The sequence below is a fragment of the Acromyrmex echinatior genome, chromosome 4 (assembly GCF_024713525.1).
Source record: "Acromyrmex echinatior isolate Ae372 chromosome 4, ASM2471352v2, whole genome shotgun sequence".
In the NCBI taxonomy this organism is placed as follows: domain Eukaryota; kingdom Metazoa; phylum Arthropoda; class Insecta; order Hymenoptera; family Formicidae; genus Acromyrmex; species Acromyrmex echinatior.
In genome coordinates this window covers 16,397,465-16,413,896 of record NC_141855.1, presented here as the reverse complement: position 1 = coordinate 16,413,896, position 16,432 = coordinate 16,397,465, and the positions used below count along the sequence as shown (strand labels likewise).

At 32.0% G+C, this 16,432-nt stretch overlaps 1 protein-coding gene and 1 long non-coding RNA gene across 6 annotated transcripts in view; one reads left to right on the top strand and one right to left on the bottom strand.

The window, feature by feature from the left end:
• LOC147910043 (uncharacterized) overlaps positions 1–3,885 on the top strand; it is a 13,732-nt gene extending 9,847 nt beyond the window's left edge. For all 3 annotated transcript variants that reach the window (XR_015544766.1, XR_015544765.1, XR_015544767.1), the window contains exons 3-4: positions 2,968–3,135; positions 3,748–3,885. This is a non-coding gene — a long non-coding RNA (uncharacterized LOC147910043). The remainder of the gene's footprint in view (positions 1–2,967; positions 3,136–3,747) is intronic.
• Positions 1–16,432, bottom strand: part of Alk (Anaplastic lymphoma kinase) — an 18,656-nt gene extending 2,224 nt beyond the window's left edge. Inside the window, exons 1-23 of one of the 3 annotated variants that reach the window (XR_015544760.1) lie at positions 13,782–16,432; positions 10,706–11,365; positions 10,238–10,430; positions 10,020–10,147; positions 7,807–7,929; positions 7,530–7,685; positions 7,324–7,457; positions 6,527–6,693; positions 6,324–6,418; positions 6,138–6,236; positions 5,396–5,567; positions 4,699–4,846; positions 4,145–4,288; positions 3,764–3,920; positions 3,469–3,654; positions 2,960–3,202; positions 2,780–2,878; positions 2,468–2,669; positions 1,784–2,060; positions 1,303–1,595; positions 859–1,084; positions 598–717; positions 253–513 (exon numbers count right to left, since the gene is read on the bottom strand). Coding sequence is in view for 2 of the 3 variants with exons in the window: in XM_011055117.2 (XP_011053419.1) it covers positions 253–513; positions 598–717; positions 859–1,084; positions 1,303–1,595; positions 1,784–2,060; positions 2,468–2,669; positions 2,780–2,878; positions 2,960–3,202; positions 3,469–3,654; positions 3,764–3,920; positions 4,145–4,288; positions 4,699–4,846; positions 5,396–5,567; positions 6,138–6,236; positions 6,324–6,418; positions 6,527–6,693; positions 7,324–7,457; positions 7,530–7,685; positions 7,807–7,929; positions 10,020–10,147; positions 10,238–10,430; positions 10,706–11,084 (4,002 nt within the window). In the remaining variant the exon portion in view is untranslated. The remainder of the gene's footprint in view (positions 1–252; positions 514–597; positions 718–858; positions 1,085–1,302; positions 1,596–1,783; positions 2,061–2,467; positions 2,670–2,779; positions 2,879–2,959; positions 3,203–3,468; positions 3,655–3,763; positions 3,921–4,144; positions 4,289–4,698; positions 4,847–5,395; positions 5,568–6,137; positions 6,237–6,323; positions 6,419–6,526; positions 6,694–7,323; positions 7,458–7,529; positions 7,686–7,806; positions 7,930–10,019; positions 10,148–10,237; positions 10,431–10,705; positions 11,366–13,781) is intronic. The other 2 variants (XM_011055117.2, XM_011055115.2) reach the window with 2 other exon arrangements.

The following is a 16,432-nucleotide window of genomic DNA, read 5'->3' as shown; positions in this document are numbered from 1 at the left end:
AAAACTATTATTTTTTTTGTATTACTACTCATTGTAAGATCCTTATTCATACTGGCTTATTTTTTGCACGGTCTACATTTATTTTAACTTCTAATATAGTTATATTATACATATAATTTATTTTAATAGATACTTGTGAAAGAAGAATTATGATAGAATATAATTAAAATAAGATAATAATTAATTTAATAAGAGTAATGATTAAATACAATTAAAATAATGATAAATTTTCTAAAATTTCCAAATATGTACCTTATTTTCGCTCACATCGTCATCATGATCTTCATCATTGTCACTGTTGTAAATTTGTTCAAAGGTATCCATACTAGAATCACAGGTATTGCAACTGAATCCTTGCTGGCATCCCGTTGATTTCGCGTAAGACTCGCCGTATTTATCCTCGATCGATTTTTCATTTTCGGAATCGTAGGCGGTGCCACCCATAGCTTGATCCACACGACGTGCAACGGAACGTGGATCGCTGACTCTCGGTTGTATGTAACCGCTATCCAACTGTCGGACAAGTTTAAAGTTCACTTTCTACGTATGTTGAACAAAATATAATTTTTTCGTATTTCATTTTATAACTATACTGACATTAGACTGCACATTGATGCATTCCGCTTCCGGATCCGGTCTCATAATTGTTATTTCACGATCACAAATGTGTGGCAATATGTCGAAATTAGGCGTGGGTTTATTTATTACATCAGGATCCTTTGTAAAAAAAATATTAATTCGTAAATTATATTGCCTTAGATAATATTTCGATTAAATAATAAGAATAATTTTATATAACAGAGAATTTTATATAAAGTTTATAACAAAATATAGTTGAAATTCCTATTGCACTCTCACCTGTAAACAATAACCGATTCTTTCAGCAATAGTAGAGAAACTTGGCCTGTCATCAGGCCGTGGATGCCAGCATCGCGTCATGATTCCATATATAGGATCTGGGCATCCCGCGGGTTTCTCAAGACGACCACCAGACTGTACCATCGACATAACTTCACGATTTGCACATCCGGTGTAGGGCATATATCCGAATGACATAATTTCCCACAGGAGCACGCCGAAGGCCCTAAAAATTATATTATAAGAAATAAGAAACGTTATAAGCTTTACTTCTTTTTTATAATTTATATTAATGTGACAGTTCTTTTTTCGACTATAGAATTTGATTTATCAATGAAAATAAATTATATAAAAATGAAAAAAACGTACGTATTTTTTAAAGAGAAAATTGGGATTGAGAATAATATGTTTTTTTTTAAGCAAATATGGAATACTAAGTCTCACCAGACATCAGTTTTTGTAGTGAATATGCCGTCCAAGAAACTTTCGGGTGGCATCCATTTTATGGGTAGCATCGCCTTGCCGCCTTTTCTATAATAATCGCTTCTATAAATGTCCCTGGCCATACCGAAATCTGCGATTTTAACGGTACGACCCGGTGCTTTAGTTGTCAATAAACAATTCCTAGCGGCGATATCTCGGTGTATAAAACGCGCTTCCTCCATATATTTACAGCCGTTTGCGATATCATAGCCGCACATAATAAGATCTAGCATTGTCAATGATGTAGGTCGGTCCTGTAAAATCAAAAATATGTATATATACGTGCATCATAGAAATTAGATAAAAATACAGACATTAATTAGAAATATTTAAATAAATCACATATATTAAAGTAGGTTCAAAGTTAAGAATATAGTGCAATATTTCAATCTCGCTTTTCTCTTGAATTATAGTGTTGTCATAATGTATTATTAATACTTACTGATCGAGGCCGTTCTTCACGTAGAAAATTCTTAAGGTCGCCTCCGGCTAATAATTCGAGAACGATGTATCTAGGATGTTTGTCAAAAGAGACGCCGATAAAGTGTACTATATTCGGATGATTAAATTTGCTCATTATTAACGCCTCCATCATGAAATCAGCTTCTGCTTGCGTCGTGGATAAAGATGGTAGCGTCTTGACAGCGACGGGGTGTTCGTCACCTCCGTATTTGTAAACGCCCTGGAAAACTTCGCCAAATGCGCCTTGGCCGAGAGGTCTGCATTAAAAATATAATCGATCATTCTTACTTTATTTCACACAATTAAAAAAAATTAAACTTTTCTTTTATTTTTTACGTTCGAATTTTTGGAAAATCTATAGATTTATATATATATATATATATAAATAAACGTTGGGAAAATAATCAATTTGTAAAATTGTTTGGTATATCTCATTGATACGCTAATTATAAACATTCAGAAAATAAAAAATTAAATCTGTATAAAATTTATTTAAGGCTGGTTTCCTTTTAGGAGACATAGTCGATAAAAATCGTTCGTCTTTTTCTTAATATTTAATGAATGACAAAGCTAAATCAGCTACGTCTTTTAAAAGGAAAGTAGTCTAAGTAAATATATTATTGATATGCTAATTAGCCTTAGTGTGTTATATATTCGTACTAACTTTACTAAATCGATACACTCGCGAGGTATTTGCGGCAAGTCTTTGAAGCTATAGAGATTGCCAGCAAACTCGTAGTTGGGGTTGTATTCGGTCATCATCGTGTCCGACTGGTGTCCTGGACGCAATGCAGCTAATTCAGTGCCGTTGCCAAACATCACTTGGCGGCGATGGGAAAGCGCTTTTTGTTTTTGGTACCGTTTATCTGTTGGATAACATAAAATATGCAAGAGAAACAAAAATGCGGAAGATCGAAATCGATATCTTATCATTTAATCTGTTATGTTATAAAATTTAAAGTTTTTATATACGTACAAGATATTAGGCAAATTCCAATAATAGTAAGCAAGCCAATAATTACAACTACAAGTTGGATCATGTACGTTTGATGACCATCCTTGGAATCATCAGCCACTAAAATTCAATGTGCAACAATTTTATTTCATATTTGCATGTAATAATGAAAATGATGATACGTCCATCATGATTGCTTACTGATGCAGGATTTTGAATCGTTACTGAGCAACCAACCCTGAGGACAGAGACACTTGGTCTCGCTCAAGTACTGATCGAGCGCGACGCAACGATAATCGCAACCGCAACCACTGATCGCGGGTATGACGAAGACCTCGCCTTGGCCAGAATGAGCTGCAGCTTTGAAATAAACATCGGTGAGCTTCTGATTGGCGTATGAATAACCACCCTCACCATTTCCATCATTCTGTCCAGCATTCCCACCTAAAGAAAGCAAAGTTACTTCTATAGTTATTTCTGCACTAGTGCTGATGAAGATCGTTAATATATAAATTTAGGTCAAGATGGATTTTAATCAATACTTTTTGTTTCTTAATCTTAATTTCGATATCTCAATTGTAGTTTAAAAATATATTTAAGAAACGTTTATATAATAATATGCAAATAGTAGATTTAAATATATTAGCGAGATTTTTTTTTTATGATGACATCTAAATCACTTTGTACAATATTTTCATATTTCTGCTTACCAATGTAACCTCCGCCACCACCCCCTGATTGGCAACCGCCCCCACCTCCGCCAAAGCCTCCGTCACCATGAATTTCGGTTCCCGATTCACAACCGATACCTCCTACACCTCCGTAAATTAATGGCGTTCCCCAAGCCTTTCGTTGAAAATTAGGCCATGTACCATTCCAACTAGCACCGGGTCCACCTTAGAAGCCGAAATTCTACTTGAATTTGCATTTCTATTTTAAGTTTCTTCTTATAAAAATGCAACTCAGATATTTTTATTATACATTTTAAGGAAAAAAACTAGTTACCCATGCGTTCTGAAAAATTGGACGGAGAAGATGAAAGTCTACCCATGGGAAAGGGACCGCGTCCATGCTGTAATCCATCGTCCATAGTAGGATTCAATCCTAAACCACCGCCACCACCCGCGATTAAGATGGGCTCCAGATCACCATTTGCTTTCAACTATAATCGATGTTATATCGAATTTATATAATAATTTATATAATAATGAGAAGAAAATTAATGGAAAACTAAAGTTTTTTGTGCAAATATTATTATAATTCCAATATAAAATATATGTACAACTTTTACAATCAGCTATAATAAGAAGAGATATGCATGTTTTATTTTTTATTATTTTACTAAATTGCTATTATCATTTTTTTTATTGAGGATATAATATTTACTGTGAAAATGGTAGTCGCACCACCGCCGCCGCCACCAGGATTCCTAAACTCAACCTTCTTCACTTCTCGCATTTTCGATGCCTGCGATAGTGATAAGTCGGCATATTGATTCGACGGACAGGCAGTTTTTTTTAAGCCAAGATTCTGCTTTGACAAGATCAATAATATTAATTTGTTATAAACAATAATATGAACTAAACAAATAGAAGATAATTTATAATGCAACTCAAAAAAATTTTATTTTTGCAAAAATAAAACTGAACATGTAGAATGAAATTCTTTTCAAGCTTTTAAAAAAAAAAAACAATTTAAAAATATTCTACAGGAGGGAGAAAAATCAATGTTGAAATAATTTCATCAGATAATAGAATTTATGGAAAAATATTAATGAAAGTTATAAAGTAAAAAAGCTTAAGAATATAAAAATAACTTTATTAATATTCCAGTTTTCACATTTTATTTTCTCGAAAATAAATGTTCGTGTAGAAGAAATATTTATTTATATCTTCATTATATTATTTTATGTAAATCTTTTTCCGGTCAGCAATACTCACTTTGGCACACGCATCCGTTCCCTCTTGACCAACCATGAAATATAACTGATCGCCTTTTTGGAGTTCTATGACACCGCGAACAAATGCACCCAAAGTGATGCCGGTATTGCTCGAGCCCAAGCCTCCTCGTGCTCCGATGGCGATTAAACTGTTTTCAAAAACAATATTGTAATTAGACAGGTCAAAATGGATGCACCATTCTATATTCTATTTATCATTTCCATACATCTCACGAATATGTAATTTGAAAGAATATTTTTTTCTAATTAGCTGAGTATAGCCATAGATTGATCCGCGTACTAATGAAATTTGAATCTTACCCATCTATTTGTGATTTATTATAAATAGCTTCTTCGTGCAATCACATTTTAGCAAACTATTATTTTAAAACATACTTTTTTGATTAAATTTCTTGTAAAGAAAAACATATTTTTAATAATATACGTGGAAAAAATTACTCTTTTCATCATAAAGCCTTCTGTAAGAGTTTAATAACAAACGATAAATGTGTATGACACAGAATAAATAAAATTTTCTATCATTTATGAATTATCGATTTAATATTAATTTTATAATCTCTCTGTTAAAATTAAATTCCTCCCTCGTGTGATTAAATTGATATTATTATTAAACTAATAAACTGTCTTGAAAGCTCACTATTGTAAATCTATATTTCTAAAAAGATTTGTCTACTAACGTGTAGTATTCACCGCGTGGTGCAGTCCATCGTTGGACTCCATACAAATTAAATCTTTCCCCCTCTTGTGACGGTATGAACAATTCTACATTTGTGTTATTATATTTTTCAGTACATTTCTCATCAGTAGGACCTTTCCTGCCGGAAGCCGCGCAAGTGGTAATTCGAATAACTGAAAATAATATAACTCATGTAATTTGGTAAAATATTTCTGATAACCCGGAGAAAAAAAAAAATATATATATATAAACATATTTTTATATATAATATATATATATTGTATAATTATATATAATTTTATCTAATTTTATATAATTATACAGGAAACATTTTTTCCGGTTTTTTAGTATGAATATGAATAAATAAGATATTTTGTTAGTATTTTTATCTGTTAATTCTAGCAACATATGATATACTTAAATATTATATTATCTTTAATATACACATAATTATTACAAAATTTTATTTGCTTTTTACTTTTTAGTTTTTTCACTGTGCAAGAGCTTTTTAACAATAGAAAAAAATGATTTGATAAATATATGGATAAATAAGCTTTGTAAATATATTAAGCTTTGAAAAAAATAAAATTTTCTATTACAAAAAAAATAATACAAAATGTACAAAAATATTTTTCAAAGATTTTACATCTATGATATAAAATAAAATTAACATATTATAAAATATGTATAAATAATATTTAAAAAGTATAATTAAACTTTATCAAATGCATAACTTCACGAACCCGTCTCATTTACAAAATCTGGATGCTGCGCTGGCATTATTTCGGACTCGATAACGGGTGTATTGTAATTAAAATTACCTACAACTTCACGTGGAACTCCTGTAGAAAAAAAACATATGCGAATGATAGGTAGTCGGAAATAATTAGTACGTAATAAAGAAATGTTTAAAATTATGTTAAAATTACCAATGCCAAAACATTCTCGACTCAAAGAAATATCGTCAATTGCTATATCACTTTTGGAAGAATACCCTCTGGACGCTTCAAATTGCAAGTGGTACCTACAGATATGCGTATTTTATATCGATAAAATTTAATTCTTTATTTTTGAAACGAAAATTAGTTAAATTTTACGTTAAATGTGTATATACATGATTTTTTGTATTTACCTATATTTTATATCAGGTAGAGCAACAGCTTCATTATACCAGATATCGCTATTAGTTCCATACGACCACCATAAGTTTTCGGTATGATTTCCGTGTGGTCTTACTTGGACCAAAAAGAGTCCAAGAGATGCGGCATGTGGACCATGTTTGTGATAGAAAAACCGTACCTAAAAATATAATCCGTTTCTAAAATATTTGTTAAAATAACTGGTACAAATCTTTCACTAAAAGTAGAATAAATTTTTAAATGCAAATGCTATCAAAATAATAATTGTCAAATTAGATTTTCCAGATATAATATATATCATCAAAAAGAAAACGCATTGTGTATTCATATATTATTCATAGTAAACAAAAATAAAATCCAAGTGATATAACCTGAGCAGTAGTAATTTTAATACTTCTTAAAAAAAAATTTGTAAAAAAATAAAATACATTGAATAGTTATTAATGCTTTATCCGCAGATGCAAGATTAAATAATAAATAAATCCTCTCTCTCTCTCTCTCTCTCTCTCTCTCCCTCCCTCCCTCTCTCTCTCTCTCTCTCATATTAGATAAATTAAATCACTTTAATTTTGCTTATTATAATTCATGACTTGACTTTATCGATCTCAGATTTGAGTTGCTTGTTCATTTGATTTAATATCGTTTTTTAAAAATGAATATACATATCGATTCAATACTCCTTTTCAGAAATTTAACCTATATTAATATTATACCTATATTAAATATTACATCTATATAATATATTAGCTAGATTATATCATTAAATAACCGAATAAATATATGAACGTACTTGACATGATTTATAATAAGGACTTTTAGGGTTGCTGGCGTAAGGTGGTGTTGGATTATACAGAGGACTTGTAATGGTGCCTCGACTGCCATATTTCATATCTTTAGAAGCCATGTTTACAAACGCGTACGTTCCTGCCAAATAGGTGACAATTTTATTTTTTTTCTAATGTGTTTTCGCCGCTTGATGTAGTCTCAAGTACATACCGGTTTCATTACGATAAGTATGATCGTAACTGGGTCCAGTTCTTTCTGTCGGCGTAGGACCTTTATGAAGAGTCCAATTTAGAGGTCTTTCAGGAACGTTCGCCCATCCGCACCAACCATCTTCGAAATTACACCTCGCGTTCTTCGGAATCTTGTCTGTGAATATTTTAAATATCCAATTGTATGAATCTACATCTCAAAGATGAAGCATAAAGAATTTTTATGTCACGAGTGCTGATATTCAAAGAAATATAAAGTGACGTTAAGACGTACGCACCACATTCGAGTGCTTCGTCCTCGCCATCAGGGCAATCTTTCGTGAAATCGCAGATACGGGTCCTGTTTAAGCAAGAACCGTTGTTACACCGAAACATATCTTCCGTACAATCTCCAATGGATTCTAAAATAGACACACGAAAGAGTTACCACTTCAATTATAGAACTAATTTTATATATTGCATTAATTTCTTTTAATATAAATTGCCTTTGCAATCGCATAATCTTCTTCAAAATCAAGTATCGCTTATTTATACCTAAAAAGCCTTACAATAATGAATCTTATTTTTCATTTAAATAATTTAATGTATGAATTCCATGTATGAAGAACGCATTATGTAAATTAAACAGAGAGTAAGGTCACTGTATATACAAATGCCACAGTTATCATTAAAGTATACACTAAAAAAAAATGCTGTTGAATCAACAACGTCAGTCTAATTGGGAATAATTTTGTTAATTTAATGACAATATTAATGAAACAAACATATCATACTTCTGTTTCAATAAACAAGTATTTGCCTAAATTATACAGTAGCAGTTGAAAAATTTTCTTATATCAATCATATATTATTATGTAGTTACATTAAACAAATATTTTTTTATTTTAATTACATATGAAATAAAAACTTTTGTAATGCAATTGAATTAGTTTAATCAATTAAATTGAACCTGTTATTAGTTCATTACGTAAAATGATTAATACAAATCAACTATATAATCAATCGACCGCAAACGGTTAATATAAATACTTTTTCAAATTGATTAAAATATAATTTATATCTAACAATTTTTTTATATAATTTATAAATAATTTGTTATATTAAATTTAAATATATTACATGAATCATCAGCATATCTGACTCTTAAATAGAAATTATTTTGTATTGATTACACATCTGCTGGATCAATTGAAATATATAATTATCAATGCATTTATCTAATAATATAGTCAATTTTGTTACAATTAATACGAATATATCTTGTAGTTAATTGAAATATAATTTACTTGATCTAAGAATCTTTTTGTACAATTGTATAAATTATTTATCGTGTATTATACAATATGTTTAAATATTACATGAATCATATATTTTATTTATAGACAAGTAGAAATTGTTTCACATTGATTACACATTTGCTTGACAATCAATACATTTATTCGCAAGATATGATCAGGGCACCTATCATCGATCGGAATTATTCAATTATTTCCTAGATTTTTATTGTGTTTTCTAGAGAAAATTGAATAATTCCTATTGGAATCTATTCCGACTTGTTCCATGATAGATGACCAGAAGGGATCAAATAACATCGAATGCTAAAGTGTTCAAACAAATGATTATAGCTAAGTGTTAGGCCAATATTACATGCATCCATTTTTTGTCGTACAACGAATTATTCAAGCGTGTTAATTAACTGCAAGGCAGAGAGAATCTCAGACCTCTTTGTCCTATAGCCAATCAACAGCTTGAAAAATTTATCATACGACAAAAAACGGGCGCATGTAATATTGGTCTTAGACCGTTATTTTATTTATGCGTTTTTATCGTACGACAAATTTTTCAAGCCTGTTGATTGACTATAGGTTCGATTACCGTTTTTAAAAATTGTAAAATATGCGTTTTTAAAAATTATAAAATACCTGATACATAATTATAATTAATAAACTATATATGAAACTATATAAAATAATTCTACATAAGAATAATAAAGGAAATAAGAACTTATGTAAAAATTAAAAACAATTATTTTTTGAAAAAATATAATATTCGAATCACTTACATTGATTCGAAGTCAAAGTTGAATTTATTTCGGAATTAGTACTACCAAAACAACTTATTAAATTCCTATTATTTTATAATATAGTTCCGTCAACTTTATAAATATTTTATACAACTAAATTCAATATTGATTTAACACAAGGAAACATTCCTTCAATTCAACATGCTTTTAATTTATCATTATATGTCCTTAAGTCAAATCGATATGTTATTGTTACAAATAAAAGAGTAATATTAAGTCAATAACAAATAGAGTTGAATTAACTACTTCCGTTTGTGACAGTCCGTGATACATGCTTTATTTGCATTTACTCAATGTATGTGTCGTTTTATTCATTTAGCAGCATTTTTTTCTCAGTGTAGGCATCATTGATACAACGCGACAATCATAATATTCCATTAATTATTTGAAAATATTTGTATTAATTACCTGGAAAGCAATTAACTAGGCGAAGATTGTCAACGCCGATGCTCGAATTAGGATAGGGTACGTAGACCTCTAAAACTAATTTATAGGACTGATCAATCGCGCGTAATGAAAAACTTATTTTCTTCCATCTAAAACAAACGTTTAAGCATATTTTTTAGATTTATTTTCTGAAAATTTATATTATCACAATATCATAAAAAATATTCTTGTGCATATACATGGAGCTATTATTTCCGCTTTTTGTCACCGCGATGGAACTCATGTTGTTAGTTTGTATGACGAGATTTATGAATCCGATTTCCATTTCCACCATATAAAGTGAAAATTCGATGCGGCAACGCGGACCCGTACGAGGAATCGATTTGGACCATATATGAGCATCCCCTTTGCCGCTGAACCACAGAAAATGGCCTTAAAAGGAGAATGAAACATTAATTAATTTTCGTACAGTTTTACTGTGTCATATGGGGCATCGTAATTATATTTCAATTTTAAAACGATTATAGATTGGATTTTCGCTAATTTTAGTACGATTCTAATATTATATATGTATAGATCAAATTCTCGGTATCACGAATTCATGATCTTAGGATTATATATAATGCATTATTTACTTTAATCTTTTTCTTTATGATAATTTTTCTTTTGACAAATAATGTATTGAAGACTACTCAAAATTTTCGTACCATTCGAGGAATTGTTAGCGTCCGTGTTCGGAAAAGCTCTTGACAGACTGGTGCGCGCTTTGACTTTCTTAAAACCATGGGTATCATTCCACGACCAATCGCAATCCGTGTCGAAGTCGCAATAGCCCATTTGCGGATAGTGAGGTGAGTGTTTTGACGATACAGCTGCCAGAAGATCCTTAAAACTCTTTCCATGCCACATGCTGATCTTAGAGCCGCATGTCACTGTGATGTAACAACAAAACAGGACGATCCCAAACAACAATCTGCCGCTGTCACCATTATATACAGACACATGTCGACGATTACACGTACGACTCGTCTGACTGTAACCCGCGATGGTGGTCGCCAGCTTCGGTCGTCGCGTGTCGTTGATCATTACTTCGCAATTTCGTCCAGTGGCTGTTTAATAATTTCAGACGAGGTCATGCGCAACATCGCGCATTCTGCTTTTCGGAGATAGCAGACATGATTCTACAAACGTAGCTGCTTCTTGATGAGAATTAGAATTTAGAAAGAATTCTGAGAGAGAACGTTGAAAACATACGTTTCAAGAGTACTAGCGACACGCTGTGAGAAATTTACAACGATGAGCGCAGCGAAATGAGTTTTGATATCATGGATCTTCTTGGATATGATCGTCTTCCATTATTTCCCAGACTGAAATCACGCATGCAAGTATTTTGATTTATAAATAATTATATTTAATAAAATTTTAATTTATATATAAATATATAATAATATTATATATTTTATGTGTAAATCAAAATTTTATTAAATTGCAGTATTATGTATATATATATAATAAAATAATAATAATAGTAATACTAATAATACTAATAATTAATTATGTATGCATATAATACAATCATCTTATATGTTTCATACAATGTGATTTTGTTTAAAATAAAATAAAAAAATGACTTGTGTATTTTTTAGAGAAAGGTACATGTGTTATTATTCCATTTCAAATTAAATTTGGATATATTAGTCTTTATGTGCATTCCTATTTCTTTGAATTTTGTGTTAGTCTTTATATGTATCTTATTTCCAATTTTGTAATAGAAAATTTATATTAATTTTGATCAGTTTTTACAATTACATCATATCTAGGAAATATATTTTTTGTAACTATATATCATGTAAGCGCAATATTGTAAATTTATACATTGAAATTCAATATCTAAAATTAAAAAATATTATGTCCATGCTGTCATAACAAAATAGTGAAATGATGCAGCAGAGATTATAGAATTCCGCGAGAGAAAACGAATTAATGAAACGAAGCCGAGAACGCCGGAAATGGAATAATTCATTTCCCGATATTCCTTGATTTCCGGTTTGCGTGCGGGGACGAAGTTATGCCTGTTCGTTGCCATCATCGGTATTTTAGAGACGATCGGTATTTTATGCTATAACGTTTATTAAAAGCGGCCAACGCTAAAATACATTTCCATTTATTTAGTTCTGTATCGATTACGATATCTTTTAGTTTTTCCGAGTGCAGAGAGTACATCTTTTAAAGATGAAAAACAAATATTGTTGATGCATGGATAAATATATTTTATTCGTAAAAAAATCACAAAGCAGAGAGAAGAAATGAAGAGGAAGAGAGAGAGAGAGAGAGAGAGAGAGAGAGAGAGAGAGAAAGATGAGGAAGTTGACATATGTGTATATTTTTACTAATCAGATATTATTTTTAATTTCTGATCCATGAATTTTCTAAGAAAAAAGAAAATCGAAGGATGAAAAGCTGCAAATTTATATTTAACTCCAGTTTCAACTTCAATTAGATACAAGTTTAACTTCTACTTTTGTTTCAGCTTGTTTTAGCTTTAACGCTTTAGTTTCATTTCCGAGCGTAAGCTATTTTTATTTTTAGAAATACTTTTTATATATTATACATATAAAATATAAATAATTACACACATGATAAAAATTTATCAGTCCGACACTGCGACGCGCGACTTGTCGAAACTACGCCTCAAAAATTGCGTAAGGAGTAACAATTTATCCTATTAGATCAATTTCGCCTACACGTACTCTCTCTCTCTCTCTCTCTCTCTCTCTCTCTCTCTCTCTCTCTCTCTCTCTTCGTTTCTTTAGAGAGCAATGCGATTACTGTTGTCAGAGTGCAGTATTGTCGTAGAATGCGCGGTGGTCTAACGCGCTTTAACCCGCCTTTATCTTACTGATTCTTACAACGACGAGTCGCTCAGAATGGAACGAAAGTTTTTCGAAAATGCATCCGCGCGATTTAATCTAATTTCGACCGAAATTTTTATTCACTTTTCGAATAAAATTAGTGGGACGGCTATTGTCAGTTTATTTTTTTTTCATTTGGTATATCGATTAGATCGTATATCGAACGCCCGCGTTTACCAGCCAATCGCAGAATTCTCGCGACGGGGTAATCACATTCGAATGCCATCGTTAATCTCAAAGAGCTTCGATCAAAACACTCGATGTCATGATTCATCAAGCCGCTTAAGGGGAAAAAAGAAATTCCATTTCAACATGAAAAACGAGAACACGAGGAAATACGCGACTGTAAAAGTGAAGATTCACGAAAATGAAAATTATGGGATAGATCTGGAAGAACTAGAGAACACTCTGATATCTTTCTATTGTACTTGAACTAATAAGCCTGTTCTTTTTGACTAAACTTCGCACAGTTCATCTTTCTTTCTTTTCTCTTCAGGAGGAAAGAAAAGAAAGAAAGAGTGGTGCTAAAGTTCAGCTAAAAAGAACAAGCTTTATGATTCATATGATTTATACATGAGGGAATGAATAACAGCATGAAATATTTAATTAAATCGATATTATATTATTCGTATCATGTTACTATTAATATTTCTTTTAATTAAATAAAAAAATCCTGTATTAAAGCGGATTTTGTGCTTAATTATTTCTGTGTCAATTTATATATAAATTCATATTCTTTTTGCAAACTGCGTGCCGAAATTTTTTTTCGATCTTGAAATGCAATCGTGAGCAGAACCAGAATAGTATTATTATTTATATTAATATCTTATTATTTATATATACAATATATTTCCTTTAAGAAACTTTTTACCTGATGAAAAAATTGTGTACAGTAATGATTCATGATATTTTATTCACGACACATTATTAATTCGAAACTCTCTCGTTTTCTCTCTTTATTTTCCTCTCTTAATTAATTCAACTCTCAACACAAACTCTCTGTCTATCTGCAGAACCACCAAGACACAACGCGATCTAAAATGTACTGCGCGCAGGATATAGTAACAACGATCTGTCTGATCTCGTATCTCGTTAACAGCAATCGAGGAAAGTGTTTTGCTCTCCGTCTTTCCTTCAGTCACATTTCCCTCTCTCTCTTTCCCTCTCTTCCGGAGGATTTGAACGATAGCTTGGCTTATGGTTATTTCCGCGGATTATATCGCACCCTCGTTTTAATATAAATAATATAGCCCGTGCCTCCAAGTGTCAACTTCCAAGAGTCAAGAGCTATCAAGCCAATTATTTGATCAACATTCACAAAATTCACGTATTTACGCAAACGCGTCCATATAATGATGCTAAAGAATTTATCATTTATGCATGCTGTTTGTAATACGTAAGCAGTAGCCCTTTGAATAATAAAAATTGTCGCAAAGTCAAAGACAGACAATGCCGTAACGTTAATTAAGACAAGTTACGTCAATACCGCTGTAGTGTTACGTAGTGCTTTCAATCGTAATGATTTCTTGCACGTGTCGCATTTGTGATCGTACAGAAAACACGTGTTTCCCTTTGTTCCTCTTTTATAGAGTTCAGAGTATAAAAGAGTAAAAAAGAATATAAAAAAAATAAAGGACTCTATTAACAAATGAATAATTATGTTTGTTTAGTTAAAAACGATTACAATGTCGAAATCAGTATGAACGATTACTATGGTTGAGAATAATTTATTTACTATTATATGCATATTTGATATCAAATACTGCGATCGTTGTAATTAGATATATTTGACATTTTTTTATTTTATTTATATATTAAAAATATAATATTTTTAACATTAAAATAACATTTTAAAAGATTTATATATATATATATATATATATATATGTATGTATGTATTTTTTAAGATATTACATATATTTATATTTGCATACGTAAGGATATTATATACTTTTTCCTCTTTACTTCATTATATTGACTAAGTTAATGAAATACATTTGAATTGCTGTTATTACTCGAAGATATTGATATGAACATATTGCTAAAAATAAAAGATTTCGAATCGAATTTATTCTTTTCTTTCTTAATATAATTGTCTATTACGGTTTTATTTTTAGCGATCAACATCACGCAAGATATTTTTAGCAACAATAATATTAATTGATATTATTGTTTATTTAACAACATGGAATCACGCTCGATAACGGTCAAATTCTACGTATGGCTTTTATATTCCTCCATTTATGTGCTTCACATTTATATTTTTTGTAATTTATATTTTTAGAGACACGATTACACACTGAAAGCTTCATTAATAATCAAAAATTAATTGATATGACATAATAAAGATTATTTATTAAAAATTGATTTTGTTTTTAATTTTACGAAATTAATTTATTTGATCCGGTGGTGATGCATATATATATAGATACACGGACTCGAAATTTCGATAATTAGTAGCTATAATAAAGTGATTAATATGTTGTATCAAATGCCATATTACCACGTATGATGGAAGAGTCCTTCTCGCTTCCATTTCACATTGCCGTCCGAAATTCGGTATCAATTTCTTCAAGATGCATCGGTAAGACTCGCGTGTGTAACAATTTGTGTATAACAATTCTTCTTGTTAATTATCTGGAGCACTAAACGCAAACACAATTGAGAAGGTCTAACCGATGATATCAAATGGCACTCACGATGATATCAAATAGGTTTATTGCGTCTGAGAATTTCGGGCATACCGTGAGTTCGTACGACGTCGATCGGTCCGAGAGGTACCCGAGAAGATCCCGGGTATCTCGGGTATTACACTTTGCGTTCGATCGCACATGGAACTACGAGATCCCAAAGTAAATTTCCGTGGCAACACCGGATGGAAAAGCTGCGTCCCTTCCACTCTGGCTTGGGGAAACGTCCGACGAGTATTTGAATTTTGGAGATATTTCACGAAGCACGAAGATCCCGCCTGACCATCCCGCCTATGCGTAGATACGCACGCGTGCGCGCGTACATCGCGTGAAAGCGATGGACGTAAGTCGGTATGATGACCAGGGAGAGATTACGCACGCAAGTCGCAGCATCGCGTTCTCTCTAGCAGGATAGGACCGCGCTCCGGCCGGAGGACTCGTGCCGCCGCTCTTTCCGCTCCGCTTTTCGGTGCTTATCGATCGCGGCTCTCTCTCTACTCTCTCTCGCGGCCCTTTCGCACACACCCCTCGCGAGAGACGTCGCGTTGCCTCGTTGCTTCGCGAACGAAGGTGACTATACGACGACTCCGTCGCGCCAGGCGGCTCACCGTAGCCGAGCGGTGTCACTTAACGTTAATCTCGACCTTTAAGCGCTTCGCGCATAAGGACACGAGGATGTCTCGTTAACGTCAAGACCTCGGCAACGTCCTCCGCGGGGGGGTTGTTTCTAGAATCTGGACCTCGCGGTTGCGGCGAAACGAAGCGCCGCGCACTCTCTTCCTCCTTCATCCTCTCTCTCTCTCCGCGCGCGCATGGACCACACGGGTAGATT